The 19,915-nt window shown below is 37.9% G+C and overlaps 1 protein-coding gene across 2 annotated transcripts in view; it reads left to right on the top strand.

The window, feature by feature from the left end:
- Positions 1–19,915, top strand: part of LOC102796269 (netrin-G1-like) — a 64,081-nt gene that overhangs the window by 42,227 nt on the left and 1,939 nt on the right. The window contains exons 4-6 of one of the 2 annotated variants that reach the window (XM_006792265.3): positions 8,613–8,785; positions 13,423–13,449; positions 14,694–14,738. In XM_006792265.3, the coding sequence (XP_006792328.1) occupies positions 8,613–8,785; positions 13,423–13,449; positions 14,694–14,738 (245 nt within the window). The remainder of the gene's footprint in view (positions 1–8,612; positions 8,786–13,422; positions 13,450–14,693; positions 14,739–19,915) is intronic. The other variant, XM_006792266.3, reaches the window with a different exon arrangement.

The following is a 19,915-nucleotide window of genomic DNA, read 5'->3' on the forward strand; positions in this document are numbered from 1 at the left end:
CTGCCAACGCCTGCTCACTTATCTTCCACCAGATGTCTGTCACATGCTGCGATGTTTTCTGCCAGTCATCTCCTAGTCTCCAGTGTTTAATTAGTGCTCATTAAGGCCTAGGTTTTCTTTGTAAATAATATATGGTAGATAGAGAAAGTAAATCAACATAAGCAGTCTCCGGAGAGGCATCAGTCATTTTTCCAGTAAAATCATCACAGATGTTCTCTTGCTACATTTATTGTATGATATTGTACGATAAGGCTATACCAGAAGTGAAACAGACAAGGTTGCTTTGGCTTCTTGAGTGCTAATGCTATATGGGCATATAAGGGTTTATGTGGGTGTTTCCACTCTTAACGAATGCAGTGGCAAATTGTTTTCTCTCCTCTTCCTATGCTGTCAGATATACTGTAGAGCATGCAGCCAAACTCTGATTTTCATATTAATATAGCTTTCCCTTTCTGGTTCCTTCACTACTTCCTCCTTGTCTCAGCTGCTTAGATCACATCACGAATGATACAGCTCTCCACCATGAGGAGTGAGGTTGGATTAGGGGGATAGACATTACCATACTGTATTCCTACATCAAAGCACAACCTCAATAATAGGCCCTGTCATGTAAACAAATCACAGGCTTTCAGGGGCAGTGGCCCAAGCCATGCAAATTCAAATTTCATTTCGCTTCAGCAGAAAATTGGAGCAGGGGGAATTAACTTGTGATCCACTCCTAATATTTCTCCAGCGTTTTGTGGAGCCTTGGCGGTGCTACTCTATATTTCAATGGGGAACACAAACAATTTGCTTGATATGTATTGCATAAAACCCGCGAAGAATGACAAAATTGGCCACAGCGTAGAGCGACAAAAACAAGCCTAATCGGACTCTTCAATTTCACGGTGACACAGCCTGCTGTAATGAGGTGGCACTGCGACTCACCGGCCTTTTTGTGAAAAACTTCAATGCCATCTGAAATGTGAAGGAATTCAATGTAAAGAAACCCTGGTAAGCTCCCTGTGTTAGCTGGATTTGCTCTGTTCGTGCTATAGAAAGACTTGTGTTTTCTTTTCATTGCATTTTGATGTTATGCCAGTTTATGAAAGGTAAAGATGAGGCCTTCAAGCTTAAGAACACTGTACCAACTTTCAAGCATGGTGGTGGCAGCGTCATGTCTGGGGCTGTTTTGCTGTCTGTGATATTTATACATTGCAGAACATAGTACAATGAAGAGGACTGCCTCCAAATTCTTCAATTTGTCCTCAAATCAACAGCTAGCTGGTAACTAGGGCCAAAATTGTGTATTTTAACATGACGTTGATCCCAAACACAAATTAAACCTGGTTTTGGAATGGATTAAGCAGGCTAACTTTAAGTTTCTGGAAAGGCCCCAAACTCAAATTAGTTTTTTGGAAAACCTGGTCTGTGCCAGGAAACCAACCAATTTAAATGAACTCTACTCTGCCAAGAATTATGGTCAAATATCGGAATTATGCCACACACCTGTTAATGGCTACCACACACACCTGGTCAAGGTGCAATTTATTAACCAAGTATATACACACACACACATTTTTTTTTCAATAATAAATCAATACATAATAAATCAAATAATAAATCAATTCAAACGTGTGCACCCAATTGCTGTTTGAAGAAATAAAAGACATATGCCGTGCAATCATTACACCCAGGAAAAACAAAACTTCAAAAAAATTACCATACTATTCATAGCCATTATGACTTCATGGCCACTTGTAATATCATTAAACCTTGACACTCACTGATATATATTTCCCAAATAACTGGTTTTAAGGTTATTCCAGAAATGTAAATATTGTCTTAGCCACTTAAGCCCCACGCCCCCGGTACTGGGGGTAAAAAGGAGGAGATCACGTTTAATCGGTTATAACGCGGGTTGAGAAATATAAGTCCCGACATGTGTGGTATCCACAGAAACCTCTGAATCTCAGTTAAAATTGCTTACAAACCATTTCTACAACCACCAAACACAACGAAAACAAGCCATGATTAAACGAGCAGTTACGTAAATGCGCACAAATCCGCAAAACAAACAAAACCAAACAAGAAATTCTCCAAACTTCATGTAACCGGCTAAAGACAGGCAAGTTTCACCACGCTCTGACCAGAATTCACTGAATGAGTTGCAAAAGAAGACCACAAAAACACACAGCGGCGCAAATGCGCTGAGACAGAAATTGGCTTACCATCCTGATTTCCGTTATTTTTGCCGGTAGCCAGTAGCCACATGATTATCAGCAGTTACCACACCTAACTAGCTGCATCAGAGCCGTTTCGTCAACAACCTCCATTTTAGACCCACCTACAGACACGTGACTGGACAGACGCCACATGCAATAAATTTGGGCCCACATGGGATTTGGCCTTGCAATTTCTGATTGGTTGAAGTAACGTGAACGTGACATCATTATTGTGATCCTGTTGGCTCAAACGAATAAAAAGAGGTGTCAATCATGCAAATTGACCAAAAGTTACAGCCCTCAGATTTTAAAGAGCAAGAGGCCAATTAAACTCTCCATGCGCATGGCAGAAAATGCCCATTGCCATGTAAATGTGTGGTTAATTCCTCAAAAATATATTTGTAAAAAAAAGCATTTTTAGGCCTGTTAATAAAATTAATTAATTTCTGCTCTTTAATACCTAAAAAATTCAACTGGCCTAGTGTCCAATGTGTACCAAAAATTGACATCTTTGTACATCTGGATATTCATGTATTGACAGTGTTGTAAATTTTTCACTGTTTCACTGTAGAAACAAATCAAAATAAATCTTTGCACAGATGATGTTTATATGTTGGTTACTTAATTTCTGGAATGAAATGTGAACTGAAGCATATTTTTAAAATGGTTATATGCTGAAAAATAAATAAAAGAAATTAGGCAAGGTTAAAATCTACTTATTTTTTCTGTGTTCCAGTCTCAGTAACTTTTACACAGTAATATCTGCTGCAATCTTTACACCTCTGATGAAATTTCACAAGTGTTAGCTTTATTTTGATGCCAAGATTGTAAGCACAGAGTTTGTAATTGCAGAGAAATAATCAATTAATTTTGGGCATTTCATTTTCGAGCACAAAGCTCAGAAACCCCTTTGGGGCTAAAGAGGTTAGATATTGTTTCAGGGGAAATGATTCTTTTTAAAATAAAACAAGGACTTTGGTGATTTTTTTCTTATTTTGGAGCCTTGTAACGTACTTGCACTGCAGTGTTCCTTCAAACAGCCACCATCTCTCTGTGGCCTTTTTTCTGTCTTTCCCAGCAACACATTGACATTCTAAAACTCTCACCAAGGCCAAAGTTTCCCTCAACAGCCTTGATCTCTCCATATCTGTCAAAGCTATCACTGGTCAGGATATGTGAGGCTTTGTACAGTGTCTTGTAGAGAAAAAGTGTCAGGAAACCTCAGTATGTATTTATACAGCATGGAGGCACATTACGGACTCTGACCATGGGTGACTTGTGTGAGGAAACAGGTGAGATATGGAGCTGAGGGAGACTGGTTTGCTCAGTCTTATCAGTCAAAGTGTCGGCCATGGGTTAAATCTCGAATGAAAAAGGGAGAAAGGCTATCCATTCTAAGATACTGTGTGTCCATTTTAGGAAAAAAAAAATCTGAAAGTAGTACCAACATAAACATTTTCAGCTTTTTTAGACAATTTTCTTGCAGTGATGCTCTTTGACAAAATAGGAATAATAATGAATAATAATAATAATAATAATAATAATAATAATTTAATAGTATTAATCTGTTGTATTTTTTAAGTGTAAGTTATATGGAGGTGTTCTTATTTTGCCTGTTTTCATAGCAGTGGACAACGCTCTAGCAGTTTATATCCTAACTATGTAGAAGTGTTAGTTTGCATGCAACCACAGTAAATTATATCATTTCAAGAATCCAAGTTGAACCAGCTACAACAAGGCACATCACACATTAACACATTAACATGAAATAATATTTATAGCAGCAACAAATTAATTGAAGTGGTAAAAGGAAAAAAAAGGGCTTCCAGCTTCCTCCTACAGTCCTGCTATTAAGTTAATTAGTGATTCAAAATTGGCTATAGGTGTGAATGTGACTGTAAATGGTCTGTCCCTCTGTGTTAGCACTGTGATGGAATGGGATCTATGGAGGGTATATCCTGTCTCCTGCCCTGTGACAACCGTGATAGACTCATTAGATAAAGAACTAAGATGGATCGATGGATGGATGGACCTAAGATAAAAAAGTAAGATGTGAAATAAGTTAGAAACAGAGAGTTTGTAGCATTTAAGCTTTATGTAGCTTTTTGGTAGACATGGATTTGGTGATTTATTAATCTGCTAACAGTAAAATATTACTGGAACAAGTTCATATATATATATAAACTTGTTCCAGTAATATTTTACTGTTAGCAGCATTAAAGAAGATGTTGGTTATATATAACCAACATCTTCTTTAATGTCAGTGGTCTGCACACATGTTCCTGCACACCAGCGCACTTGATTGACTGGACCTATGTTCAGGCTAAAGTTAGCAGAGCTATCCTGGGAATTATAAAAGGTAAAGGCCAGACTCAGTGCACCAGCAGACCTTTTCAACATAGAAAATTAGTAGGAAAAGTATATATGTTACTAATAATATTGATTCTGTCCTAATAAAGTGCTTCAGAAAACATAAATTGCAGACAGGTTTCTCTTTCATCTTAACTGTATCTTGAAAGTGCCGTTAAACCAATGCAGAAAATGTAATCTCACAAAATGATTTTTTTAAGTCTGTTTCCATTGCACTTTGTCACTTCTTGTTTTTATTTGTTCAATAAAACATCAAGTTTGCCTTTCACACAAACCTGAAAGATTTTTTGTATAAAGTGAATATAAAAAGAGCTAGATCAAGATGCACTTAGAGAGCCTGCAGTAACCAATGAGACCTTGAAACCACGACAGCTAAATTGAATTTTTCACCCATCAATTATATCATTCATACCGGTCCTTTAGCTTATATAGCTTGTCAAAAGGAAAAAAGAAGTATATATTTTTTCAGGTTCAGACCAGTACAGAAGCAAAACATTATGTTCCTCGAGTGCCCACTTGAGGCTGGCTTCACAAGCCAACTGTGGTCACCTTGACCTCTTTAAAAAGTGGATATCTAGTCTTAGATCTAAAGTGACAATAATTTAAGGAACTAACTCAAGGAATTCAATCACTTGACCATGATTGTATTGCATTTTAAAGGGAATTATCTAATATTATTCTTTAAGGTAACGTTACTAACAGACAGTCCAAGAAGTCAATTTTGGGGGTGGAATTACATTTTTTTATTCATGTTAATAAGCACAAATTAGTAGGTACCTAGTATGATGCCTCTTTTCTCAACTAAAATTTGTTGTTATTAAAATGTTTGAAATGTTTTCTTAAATGAAATTGTAATAATAATATCACTTTATCAAAATAGTTTATTACAGTGGTTTATTAGTCAGTGCTGCTTCACAATAAAACGGGGTATACGTTTATATAACTGTGGAAAACAGCAGTAATTACAGGCATTTGTCTGAAGTAAAACTACACTCTAGTAGATAAATTAATGGGGTTTTTTCCCGTTTGGAAAATCTAATTTGACAGTTAGCAACAACAATAAATAACAACAATAAAGGGAAATGAAAAAAGAAAGAAAAACTATAATAAAAACAAAAAGAAAGTTTCTCTAACCTGCCAGTTCAGGCTCTCTATTTAACTTAAGTTCTGTACTTCTCTCTTGTCTTGAATCAGTGATGCTAGAAGCTGTCACAGGGAAGAAAAGCTGTGTTAGACATAGTGAGCCTGTCAACACAGTGCCAAGCAGCTAGGAGAAGCCAAGGTTAGGCAGCAGCCAGAGGAGAAGAAAAGGCACTTCTGCTGTCTACTCGAGAGTATCAACAGAAAATAAACCAAAAATCCATCTTGCTTAATAATTTGCTAATTGCATGAGCAGGCAGCAAATTTAGTTGGAATCAAGATCCGTATGTCTCTTTATTTTCCACATGTAGCAAAAATTAGCAGTATTATAATGTTTTGTTTTGTTGACAGCAGTAGTAGGATGAAACATCTATTCCACCCTGTTAAATCTGCAGTGTTGCTCCTTTTAAATTACCACAACATTTAAAATGTTTTCTTTCTTTGCACAGCAGCAGTCAGCTGTTTTGGCATTTGAAATAGAGTTCATTGTTACTTGGTTGCATAATTGACTGACAGGAAGATTTTAATATTTTAGTGCTAGCTACCTGTTTTTGTCATTTGTATTTATTGAAATGCTCATGTTGTAATAATCCCCTCATTGCAGACAAAACACGCCTATATCAGTACTGAACCAGCAATTATAAAATGTGTTTTTATAGTGTTTTGAGCTCAATAGGTTGGAATTACAGGGGACCGCTTTCCTCTTGTGGCCAAAACCATTTATAAAAAAATAAAATTCTCTGATTTCAATATGACAATGCCAGTGGCAAAAGCGTCACATCCCCAAGCTCCCCCGAGTCCACATCCTCTACTCTATCAGCCTGCTAGCTGCACCGGTTGGGCCTGATGATCCAGATTTTGCTGGTTTTTAATTAAGTGGAAGGTCAAATCTCATCGCTCTTGACTTCAGGGAGCTGATGCTGTCTGCATGGCAGAAGAGCTACACCCAGTCATTAATTTTATGAAGCGGGGACTTTAATTGATTAAAAAGTTAAGGACTATAGGGAATGCGTGGTAAGAGGCACTAGTATTTCATTGCTGTGATTGTCGTCCAATATTCATCGCAATTTATAATGGTTGCTAATGAGGAAAGATGATTTGTGTGCATGCATTTAGACAGACATAGATAGATAGATAGATAGATAGATAGATAGATAGATAGATAGAATCCTCCAGCAGAAGCAGTCACAAGGATGTGACGACATCAATGTCACGATGTCACACAAGTCACGACGGTTTGGGGGAGAGGGGAGGGAGACAGGACAAAGACATGTGGAAGAGAACCAGAGATGAATAAAAACTACTAAAGTTGTGTATAAACGCATCATGAGTGAAAAGGTATGAGAGAAGGAGAAACACTCACGCATCATGGAAAGCCCCAGTAGCCCAAGTAATGTAGCATAACTAGGGTTGGATTCAGGGTCAGTTTATCCAATTGTCATTGTACATACTGTAAGTAAAAAAGGAAAGTCTAAATCCTAGTCTTAAAATAGTTCTGATATTATTGTGCTGATGGTTATTTAATGTCCTGTTTTTATCTAAATTCTACTATTATTTTATGTAAAGTACACTTTTGAACTTCTTTTGTTGGTATTGATTGAAGTAGGCCATGGCAGAAATAGTTTGAGAACCGCTCCTTTAAAGCTTGAGAACCGCTCCTTTAAAGCTTATTCACTGACTCTCTAATGCTGTTTAACAGTAATACCAGACGGGGTCTAGTTTCCTTTGTTTCCCGCAGTTATCTATCATTAAAGTGAGATGTCACAGTAAGGCCAGAAAGTCAATTAGAACAGATGTATTTCAGATTGCTGCTGCTATTTCTTTGTCTCATGTTCAGCGGTGATTATAGGAAACAGATACCCAGATCCTGAATCTCAAATGAGAGAAATCTTCCCTCGGAAGCACATTGTAAAAACAAACATAGGCATGATGTGAAACCATGAGCTGACCAAACCTCTGGGGAGGTCTCCCGTGTCAGATTCACTCAATGGCCTGCATCCCAGCTGTTTCTGTATCAGTGCCCTCCTCCTTACAAGATCTGAGGTCACTAGCTGTAACCTTTTACCCTCATGGGACTGAAATCAAATAAAGGGAATTATATTTGGAACACTTACTATATGAAACTGTATTATCTCATTTGGCGACAAAAACAGCTTGTTCTGCCTCGGGTAGAGCGCTTTCCTTGGAGTTAACACAAATGAAAAAAGGTTATATTCTAAGTGCACGTAGTTTACTGTCTGCTCATTCAGGTTGTTTAGAAACACTCACAGGAGACTCAAATTGCAAACAGCTTGTTCTTTTTCAGCAAGCATAGGCGCATGCTTCTTCCATGTGGTCAGAAGGGAGGTGGATTTGGAGTGCCTGAAAGCCATCCGCCCTTTTCTCTTCTCCTGTCAGGAAAATCTGTCAGCTCTGCCACAGTTCGGTCTAATAAACCAGCTTTGCCAACTGGTAGGGTTTCCTGCCTGAAAGCTCCCTTGCTAAATAACTTTGAAGAGAAAGAAAAAAGGAGTATTCTCTGGCTGCCCAGCTTCTCTTTATTGTATCATCTCTCTATCATATCCCTGCTTTGTGCGCAATTAGCGAATCTTACAGAGTGCCTTTCATTTAGAGCAAGAGTGGCAAAAGTGACCTTATTCGCATTGCTGTTCTCTCCGCAGGGGCAGTAACAAATGAGGCCTTGTTTTTTTTTAAAGGAGAGCATAATGAAGCTTTGTGGAGGAACGATCCAAGTCAGATAACCCACCAGGATTTTAATTTACCACTGTCAAAAACTTTGAAAGCTGCAAAAAAAAACATACCGAGGGCAGGGTATGCATATTCCCTCCAGAAGGTATTGATTCAATGGATGCAGTATGATGCCTATTCATGTCTTTTGTTGTTATTCTTGTGTCTCAGGTGCAAGTGTAACCTGCATGCCAACAGCTGTGTGTTTGACAAGGGGAAGCTGGGCTGTGAGTGTGAACACAACACCACAGGGCCAGACTGCAGCCGCTGTAAGAAGCACTACCATGGAAGAGCCTGGAGTGTGGGGTCCTACCTCCCTATACCCAAAGGAACTGCAAATATATGTAAGTACAGAAGCGCTTGTAATGCTATGTGGACAAGCACTGGCCATGCAGCTAATTTGCAAGTGGCTGGCAGCACATTGTTTCCACTCTTGCTGCTTGTTACCAATAAAGGGAGCCACAATGAAACATCTTTTTTCATTCTCTTTGAGATTATTCTGCCTCTTTATGATTTCAGCTCTTTGCCACTGCACTGCATCTTTGCCAGATGCTGTTTGTAGCCTAGTTTTTTGACTATGTTTTCTAATGCATTGTAGATTTAACAAACTGTATACTGAGGACTTGCATGCCACATCATATTTGACAATGATCAGTAGTATAACTTTTATTTTATATAACTTGTATTTTTGACATTTGAGGTGAAACTCGTTAAAAGACCCATGTTTACATTGTGACAAGCTGACTGGTGAATAGCTGGGTATTCCAAGAGTGCACAGCCTTTCAACATAGTTTACTCAAATCATTTGTCAAGAGAAATTACAAAATATTAGTTATAAACACAAAAACATTAAAATATGAAAAGTTTTTTTTTCATAAATAAAAAGGATGAGCTTTCGTTTATTCAATATTCATTTCATGTAAAGTCAAATAATTCAAGCTTTTTTGTGTTTTCACAAAAAAACTATCAAAACTCAATTGTCTCAATTTATTAGAATAAATGATGTACAACTTTCAAAAAGTATGTCTATTTAAACATTTGGTAGATTACCAAGAATTGCTTGGTAAAGTGTGGTGTGGTTTGGAGCAGATCAGTTTTTGGCACTGCTGAGGTGTTAATGAAGGCCAGGTTGCTTTAGAAGCAGCTCATCTGTATTTCTGGGTCATTTGTTTCTTATCTGTCTTGACAATACCTGGTTCAAGTCTGGCAAGTTGGCTGGTTAGTCAAGCACAGTAATCTGAAGGTCAGCAAACCATTTGGTAGTAGCTTTGGTGGTGTGGGTAGATGTTTGGTACTGCTGGAAAAGGAAATCAGCTTCAAGCTTGTCAGCAGATGGAATCATGAAGCTCACTAAAATATTCTATTAGATTGCTGCTTTGGAATTAAAACACATTTCCAGTGACATGGCACAGCAAATCACTTCAGAGTGTGGAAACTTCACACTGGACTTCAAACAACTTGGGTTTTGTGTCCCTCCACTCTTCATCCAGACTTTTTAATTTTAGGTGAAATTTACTTTCACCTAAAAAGACGAGTTTAGACCTTTTTCTCCTTATCTCAGGAATTGTCTCTGCTCAGAAGTGGTTTGATATTGGAAATACAACGAGCCCCTTTCCATCTGTCCATAGACCAGCATCAGTCAACTACTTGTGAAACTCCTACATGTTCTTGACAATCCTCAAGGCTGTAGTCATCCCTGTGCACCTTTTCCTACAACACTTTTCCATTCTGATCACTCTTTCATTAACATGCCTTAATACAGCACTCTGCAAACAGTAATTGTAATTTACTCAAACTCAAAATGAAACATTCTAATAATTTGAAATTGTGGATTTCTGAAAGTCATAAACTGTAACCCATAATAATTCAAATTGAAACAAAAATTAAGCCAGAAATATTTCACTTTATGTGGAACATATATTGAATGTGTATATAAAATTTCATGGTATTTGATTTCTTGATAATACTAGATGCACTAGTATTTGTTCTCGCTAATGGATATTGTACTAAATTGCTACTTATAAATAATTTTAAAGTATTTCCAAGTAGTATAGAAAAAATATAGAAAAATACAGGAAAAACAACCCTGTTCACATTCATGTTTTGTCAGACAATAACCAGATGGGCCACTCAGTCCAAACATGTGACATATGGATGTATGTGTATGTAAAGGATTCATCTGTGTCACATTTAAACATACTGAGTAAGTCTCCATTTTTCAGTGTGAAGGGTTAATGTTGGGAAGGGGAAAGCTCCTGAGCAGGTCACAGACAGCTTTCTCCTGTCTGACAAACGTAAGGCGTACTATAGCGAGCTTTAACAGAGAACTTTAATCTCTCTGTGTCTAATATTGCTGCAGCCAGCAAGTCAAGGCACTGACACCAAAGGACACCTTGTCCATATCTCTGCATCTGATGGAATAGAAGTATTTTGTGCCCTGGGATGCGAACGCAATGGGATCACTGACACAAATTCACTGTAACCTGTTAGTCTTAGGGTCTTTGCATCACTGGTAAGCTATTTTCTGTATTTCATTCATTTAGTATTCACTATTAAATAAGTGTCAATAGTCCTCCTACAGTAGTAACACTTTAACATTGAATTTATTATTGCTACCTCAACTCCATGACAAGTGTGAATTTGGTATCTCTGAGGCAGAAGGTGCTCTTTTGCATTATCCCCATTATAATCTTGGACTGGAGTTGAGTCACATTTATCAAATCCCATGCCTGAGGCAGGGGGCTCATTGCTTCAATAAATCTAATACAGCCACGCAGGGATATGGTGGTAGACGGCCAGGCAAGGCCAGATGGTGGAAGATCTAGCCCTCTGGTCCCCCATTCGCTCTGATTCAGCCTCCAGTCAGAAACACTCTCATAGCAGCCGTCTGCTGGGATTGACAGCAAGTTCTTCAGATGTTCAGTTTGATTGTCTCACTTGAATTCTCAGACATCGTGTTATGATTAGATTTGTACAGAGATATGGTATTGCTATCGATCCGCTGTGTTGGTAAATTTGTGCAGTAACACTAGTTTTCTTGCTCTTCTAAGGGAAATTTCTCATTGATGGATTGGATGATTATTCGTTCATTTGAATTTTTTTATCAGTCTCCTGTTTGCATGTATGCACGCTAAGCTGTGTGCACGCACACGCGTGACATACACGCTCACGCACAACACTCGATTGTGTGTGGGAGTCTGTTTGTGGGAACATTTGTGAACTCTAAGGAGATATTGCTGGATTTACCCCTACACCTCCTCTGTGTTATGAATCTCCTGCTCACTGTCAGATTGACAGGGTGTTATTAAAAAATCCAACACTTGGCCGCATCTGCACTGAACTGATGAAACCAAGGTCTACCCATATCAAAAGCAATATTAGCAGTTGTTTGGAAGTGGCATAAAATGCAATAATGTTGCACATGGTAGTGACGTAACAATATTGGTCCCCCAGGTGTTGAACGAACACACTTTTGTCTTGAATGATTTTTATTTCTAAGCTTGGGTCCAATAATATGCCTTTACCTATTATGTGAAGCTCATTTTTCCCACGAGGATATTAAACATACAGCCCTTATATTACCACAAATATGTGGAACATGCGAAATGTAATTACGATTTAATAGCTTTCATCTGTCATCAAGTCTTCCTCTTTAATCTCGGAAGTCATTTATCTCACCGCTAGGAACAGGGCAGGGTCTATTACATATTCAAAACCACTGTACATGCAGATATATGGACATACGTGACCCTTCATCTAATAAATTTTAACCCAAAATGGTGCACTGAGTTGCTAGGGGCCATAGCTGTCAGCAGCAGAAAGACTGAGAGTGATTCAAATCCGTGATTCTCTGAAGTAAATAGCTCTCTGTGCGTGTGTGTGTGTGTGTAGGTGGTGGTGGTGGGGGAAAAGGGGTGTTGTCTGTAAGTTGCCTTCAGAGCAGAAGAGGAATCACTTCAAGAATTATGTTGACAGTTCACTTTGCAAAGAGCGTCAACTCATCTTGTGTTCCAAAGCAGGTTCAGAGGTTAAGGCAGGTTGGGTCTGAGAGTTTGATCAGACTGTAGAATGTGCTTTGGCTTCAAAGGGCAATATTGTTTGCCCTCCATTTCTCACATAAAGCTATGAGTGAGAAATTGCAGCCTAAATGTGCTTTTTGCAAATTGGAGCTCAGAATCTCTGATTTTCCGGGGTTTTTTTTCAACAGTTGTTGTAACAGGTAATTTAGTGATGAATAGGCTGCAAACAATATTAAAACCCCCAGTGAAACATAATCACGTGACGCAAAGTGATAAAGCTTGTGAAAGGCATCCAAAATTGCACTAATCCTGGAGTCACATTTGCTTGGTGATAAATATCACACAAAGATGGTGAATCCACAGCCAGATCGAAACACACATGGATTGTCAGGTTGTCATTGTTTGCAAATGTGTGTTTTGTTTTAAGACAGTTGAAGGTAAATTTTTGTTGTTCTTCTTCCCCAGTGTGTTTAATGAGCTTTTATCTCTCTTTTCTACATATTAGGAAGTTCCACGAACCTGACAATGAGAGACGATTACAGCAACTAGCATTTGTAGATGACGTTTGATTTGATTTGACGTTTCATTCGTTCAAAGATGATATTGAAAAACGGTGAACATAAGCCAAAAGCAGATGAGAGACAAAAACTCTGTTTATTGAAAACATGAATGAAACTGCTGATCACAAGACTTTTTCAATAGAGTTTTGATTCGGTTGGCATTTTGTTGCCGGCAGGCCTGTTATTATCATCAGAAGAAGGCGGAGTGGTCAGGTTCTCTTTAGAGCAATACAGTAGCTGCTGCTAATCAGCGAATGCACTGGAGATCAATGTGATAAGTGCTGGTGTTTTGTTTTTTTGTTTTTTCAAAGTGAACAGCACCATCAACAATATTTTCTCTCACGAGTAAAAAGAAATGAGTCGATGTGTTAATGATACATTATTTCCTTGCTCTTTCCGCAGGTATTCCCAATAATCACGGACCAGTGCGTAAGTTGATCAGGCTTTTTTATTGGCATGCTGACTAATATTTTCCTCCCTCAGTCATGGCTAACTCTTGTTTGACTGATGATGTTGTGTGAGAAATTGTGCTGTACGTTGCCATTACCATTGATCAGCATGTTTTCCACAGTGGGAAAAAAAATCCATCCTACCAGGGCACTCATGTAGAATTGAATCCTAATACCCTACGTCTATAGAGGGGGTGAAACGATGCATGGCGTGATGTTGAGCTTCTCCAGTTTAGTTCTAATAATGGTCACTGACATAAAAGTAAGAGTGTTTGAAAACTTTAGAGTTTATCCTACTAATAAAAATGTAACATTTTAAATTATAATATTATAATATTATAATATATATTAAATGATAATATTTTTAACATTCCTCTAATTTATTTCAAGCCTTTTCCACTTCACATTCCAGCAGTTTTTCATATTTCATGCTGCCGGTTTTCATAGTTTGAAATTATTGTGTTTTTGCCATATTAAATGAAAAACAATGTGCATTAATTCCCATATGGCACTAAATCAGTTACACTTCTTTGAATTAAACTATGAAATTTCTGGGGTTTAATTATACCATAAGCCAGTCTGAATAATCTTTGAGCTTTAAAACAAATTCAGATCTTAAGATTTGCCATATTCATTACTTTAAGCTATGCATAAATTGGATTGGTGGTTAGAAATATTATGTATATTTGGTAGCTATTATGTGAAAACTTGCAAAACAATGGTAACAATTGATACATCTTGGTACTGGCGAGTTTATAAAATACGGTGGAAGTCCCGAGTGTCTGGCCAGTGTATCAGAATGATTTTTCCTTTCCAAACTAGAATATTTGTTCTAAGCGCACAGACAGATATTTGCCCTAAAGAAAGGAAAACCTTTTTTTTTTTTTATGAAGGTGTGGTTCCAGCCATGCTTCCCTCTGCATGTTGATGCCTGAAGGTGTCTCCACATACTGGATAACAAAAGCAGCTACCATGCATACACATTGCTATCTTTGTACTGTGGAAAATTCATTTAAGCTGCATGCACACTATTCTACATTAAGCCATTTACTACTTCAAATGTATGGCAGGAATCTTCTGGAAATTTGGACATATCTTTGGCCTGATAAAGGTCATTATTGTAAAAACCAGCAACTATGCATGCTGTCCCTGTGCTTTAACTAAATAACAACATGACTTATTTGACAGCCAGTGTAATACATAACCTTTCCCATTTTTACACAGATCGGGCAAATGCTTCATCTCTTGGTGTTGCAAATCGTAATCAAGGTAGGCTTATTGGCTTTGTAACTTCAGCATGACACTACCCATAGATAAAAAATTATCAACTGGTTATTGATTGACCGTTTGGAAAAAAAACAAAAGTGTAATGTAGAATATGCAAATTCTTGTGTGCAGTAGGTTGTCTTCCCAAAGCCCTAATGCTTTCATCCTGCATGCAAACAAACACACGCTGGTCCTTACAAGGCAGACCTTTTGTTGTGAGAACACTGCAGGGAATGGACCACATGCCTCATGATCACCGAGTCCACAGCCTTCTAACCCCTTTGATCATGCCCTTTTTTTAATTACCCAGTACGTTCTCTAGGGGTGCACCCTTTCTGCCACGTTCTGAAAGAAAAAAAAATGAAGAAGAAGAAAAAACAGGGAGAAAAAAGAGGAGAAGGAGGAGGAAGGAGAGAATAGGCTCCAGGGGGGGTTTATGTAGATTGATCTCCAGCTATCTCCAGATAATCCTCAGGCCCAGATTTTCTGTGTAGTGTGTGTTAAGTCACATCTGCACCACTGCTCTCACAACCAGGAGAGAAAAAAATTAAAAGAAGACTTTGAGGATTTCCACAATTAAGATGGGGGGGACAAATCCAGAAATCTTTTTCTGGATTTGCAAAACTGTGGATGAGATTAAACAATAATCGAATCCTTCTGCCGCCAAAAAATAATTAAATGAAATTGGCCATTAAACAACAACTCCATCGAGAATTTTCTAAATCAAACGTGACATCTTTAAGTGGATTATTTTACTCCACCAGTAGTTTGAAGCAGACAATGTTTTGAGTAATTATTTAGAAAATGATCTGTTAATTTTCTGTTGATTTGGGATATATAAAACTAAAACCTTAACCTGAACAGCCGCTGTTTTAATTGCTGTTAAGTGTAAATAGCATTTACAACAAACCAGTCTGGACTATAATAATGGGTATATAGTTGACCTAATATGCACTTCTGTTGTCCCAATAAAAAGCAAAACACACAAAAAAAATCGACTAACAAACTACATTAGCAGAGGTTTCTCCCGTGTTTCCCGTGTGCTAAGCTAAACTGGTAGCATGTTAGCTGTATTGAAGTATAGCATATCAACATAAAAGTGATAGCCTCGTCCTCATCATACTGTCGGCCCAGAAGTAACTAAGGACATATACTAAAATTTTCTTAAATGCAACTTTCAGATCTTGCAGTTTTGAGTTGACAAGCAGTAACAACTGCAACATTCGAGTAAAAGGAAAATCATGCACTTTCTGTCTTCAGATCCTCACCACCTTGAAGTGCTACTATACAACTGACAGTTTATATTGAACTTCAGAGCGCTGAATCACTGACTAATGATGAAGCCTTCATGCTAATACGATAACTGGGGATATGGCTGAATGAAAGTTTCAGCTTTCACTGACATCATGGCAAAAGATATTGACTGAGTGTAATTGAAACAACAGTATTCTGTCTCCAGGCAGATAATAAGATCCTGTATCTGATAACTGTCTCCAGGTAAAGTCAATTACCTGTACGGATCCATAGTTATAGAGACATTTTAAAAATATTAAATGCAGAACTGTGAATGAATATGTTTTAAACTTTAATTAAATACAGGGGCATTTTGTATCTGCAGGGTCGTCTGTTTAAAAAATTGGATCTTAAACTTTATGACTCACTTTCAGTCATCATGAGCAAACCTCATTCACGTAATATCCGATTGGCTGATACGGACAGATGTATGTAACAAGATTGGATGTTCAATAGAATAAACCTCCACTACATGACATATCTAGATCTTTCATTAAAAGAGTGACACTAGCTACAGTATGATCCAGCTTATCGATTTGTGCCTTTTAACTTATCGTGCTGTGATTTTCTGTATCTCAGACACTTCAGCTGCGGAGTATGTGAGGACATCAAGAGTTCACAGAGATGAGAGGATAAAAGAACTGTCTGAGTGTGCTTTCGGACAAACAGACTACAATCTCCTTTTATAAAACAGAAAAGAAGGATGACTAAGTCCAAAGTGTCACAACCACAATAGATTCAATGTATCCACAATAGTCTAATCCAGTTGTGGTACAATGCAAGACAGATTTACATTTAATTGCTTTAAATTGTGTCACAATCACAATTCCACAAACAGCAATGGGAAACATAATTCAGGTGTTTGTCCTTCCTGTCACTTCTGTGCTGTTGCTTTGGTAAATGTTCTCTATGTTGCTTCGTGCAGCACCAAAACCCCAGAGTGACTCTGTCATAACAGTTATACTGCTAAAATGTGACACATCTGACAGAGGTGTGAGGTGCACATATGTCTCCCGCAGAGTACGCCGGTCCTTGGGTAGGACTGGAATTGCTGTGTCTTCACTTGCTGCACAAGCCCAAGAGTGAGTGATGTCAGACAGGGTAAATTTGTAGACCCACTGCATTAAAACAAAGGGGGGGGGGATTTTTAATGTCCTCTGGAGGGAGCTTTACAAAGGCTGAAAAATAGCCCTTTAATGTTTTCATTAATTCCTCCGAGCCAGACTGAAGACTACAAATTTTAAGCTAAGAGCTGGTGTGGCATACAGTGAGGAATCTCTTCAGGGACGCTCCCCACAGTGTCCCGCGGTGTCCTTTCAGATTCCATTATTCTTACATGGGAAAGGCTCATCTTTGTAAATTGAAGATAGAAGGAGGACCGGCTCTGCCGAATTTCACACATTATTACTGTGCTGCCAGCATCCGCTCCATTGCCTATTGACTAAGAGATGCATTTGTGCCACTGGATGGGTTTGAAGCAGGAGGACAGTTTAACTTTCACTGCCAGTGCACTTATTTAATGTGTCACTTAAAAAAGTAAACTACATAACAATCTAGCTCAGGAAATTTAAACTACCCATAATAACGAATTTCTCATTCACGTCTTTCAATTCAAAAGACACTTTTCTCTCATGGAAGACGGTGTGATACCTAGTGTTAGTAAACCACATCTAATAGCAGGTCTTGAATAAATATGTATATTCATGTCAGGAATTATTTTAGATTATAGGATCTTGCTGCTTCAGATTGCAGGCCTGGAGAGACTGGGTGCATTTGTGGTCTTTATAGAGTATTTCTTGATATAACTTGACAACTATTATCACCACAGGGGAGAACTGAGTAACAGATTTACTCTGATGTTTGCCCAATAGTTTTAAAAATATTGGGTATATACGAAGACTTCATGATAAAAGCTGAGCCAGTATTAGTCACTTCAGCGATAGCAGAAGTGCTGAGAAAATAAATAGGATTTATTCTTAAAAATAAAAAGGTAAGTAATTTAACAAACGTTCCACACCCCAGTTTTAAACCTAGGAAGCACTCTGGGTTGAGGGCTGGGGTGGATGTAAGCCAATCTGTTCTTCCTCTGTTGTCCACTCTGCACACTGTTATGTGAAATGTATTGCATCCAGGTAGTTTACTTTGTGGATGTTGTATTCTACCATGCATGGTTTGCTGTCCTTTGTTACTATAATACAACCAACTGAGAAAGTTTTCATTTCACTTTAGATAACAAAAAAAAAAAAAGTTAATTTATAGCGTAAAGCATCTTTTGTCACGACAGCACAACAAAGACAGAACAGTCTTAAGCCTCTGCATAAGCAAACTAATTGGTTTTACAGATGCTTTTAGAGAGGTAATGGTCCTGAGGGTCTGCTGGAGGATACACAGATTATCCTTCGGCCACAGGCAACAATGTTAATGTGTTGACTAAACTACTGAGACTGTTTTCCAAAACACACTGAGCAGGTGTTTGCATTAGCTGTTAGAAATTTTTTATTTTTTATTTTTTTTAACTGACTAGAAATCACTGATTGGGGAATTGCCAGAGGGCCATTAATGTTTGCGGCCACTCTGGACCCATAATTCATGAGTCCATTCCCGCCACACCTGGTTAAAATATCTCCCCAGTCATATTTGTCCCTTCTTTGAGAGCAACAACTACAACATTGTTCCCACGTGGTGGTCCAGTCAGTCAGTTTCACACAACAGAAAGACACGATTAATGCATTGACATTTAATTGACAACCTATTTAGTAATGATAAGGTTGTAATCTGAAAGTCCCACAACATTCAAGCCGTGTACAGAGACTGGATTTGCCACAGGCCCATTTTATTATTAATTAGTTTAGTTTGTTTATTGCATTTACATATATCTACATGTAAATTATATTCCTGTCTCATGTGTTACTTAGCTTGTGTGTCATGCTTTGTTTTGCCCTGTCCTTGTCTCTATTTCAGTCAGTTTGATTGCTTTTCCCAACCCTGTTAGTTTTACTTGTTATGTTTTTTAGTCAGCTGTTGCATGTGTGAGTTATTTTGTGTTTCCTGCCCATTTTCACTTGCTTATTTCTTTCTCTTACTGTTTTATTTGGTGGGGTGGGTTGTTTCTTTGCTTTTTATTTTATTGGCTTGTTGATATTACACGTCTTAACCCTCCAGCATCTTTTTGTCATTCATCTCTAGTAAATTTCATTAAATTTCACCTTTGTTTGCCTTACCCGCCCTTCTGCATTTGGGTCTTTTTTAGAACTCTCCTTTCCAGACTCATTGTTTTAAACAGCTACACAAAGAAAAAAACTTTTGCATACAGTAACAAACTTGCAAGACCCGCTGCTATTAAAATAAAGGGTTTGACTACCATATTTGCTCGTTTAGTGCCACTGTTATTGACGCTTTAAATAAAAGCACAGAAAGGCCATTAAACATAACAAGGCTAACACAAAACTTGTCTGGAGACTGTTCAAAGAAGATGTAGACATGTCAGGAAAAGCAGATCTACCAGAAGCATCATTTCCAACACTTCATCGCAAAGTTATTGAAAATCCTATATTAAAGATAAAACCCTGTGTCCACAGCTGGAATTTCCATTTAAAGTGCATAACAGCAGTGGTGTCTATGTGCAGTGGGTGGGAATATTATTAAGTTAAATGCAATACCAATGCCTTCTTAATCGGTTTTGGCATGAGCAATGATTATTTGTTGAGTTTATTCTGATGCATGAGCCACATTACTGAAAACCAAAAATGTGATTACTATTTATGCAAGGAGAGATATCCAATTACACTGAAATCTCTTGGCAAATATTACCTCTTCCAGGATTTCACCTCTGCAAGCAGAGAGGCTTCCTGGGATAATTGAGTTGTGAGTTTTTGTCTGGAAATGTG

This window comes from Neolamprologus brichardi, chromosome 18 (assembly GCF_056152115.1).
Source record: "Neolamprologus brichardi isolate AB-2024 chromosome 18, ASM5615211v1, whole genome shotgun sequence".
Lineage (NCBI taxonomy): Eukaryota > Metazoa > Chordata > Actinopteri > Cichliformes > Cichlidae > Neolamprologus > Neolamprologus brichardi.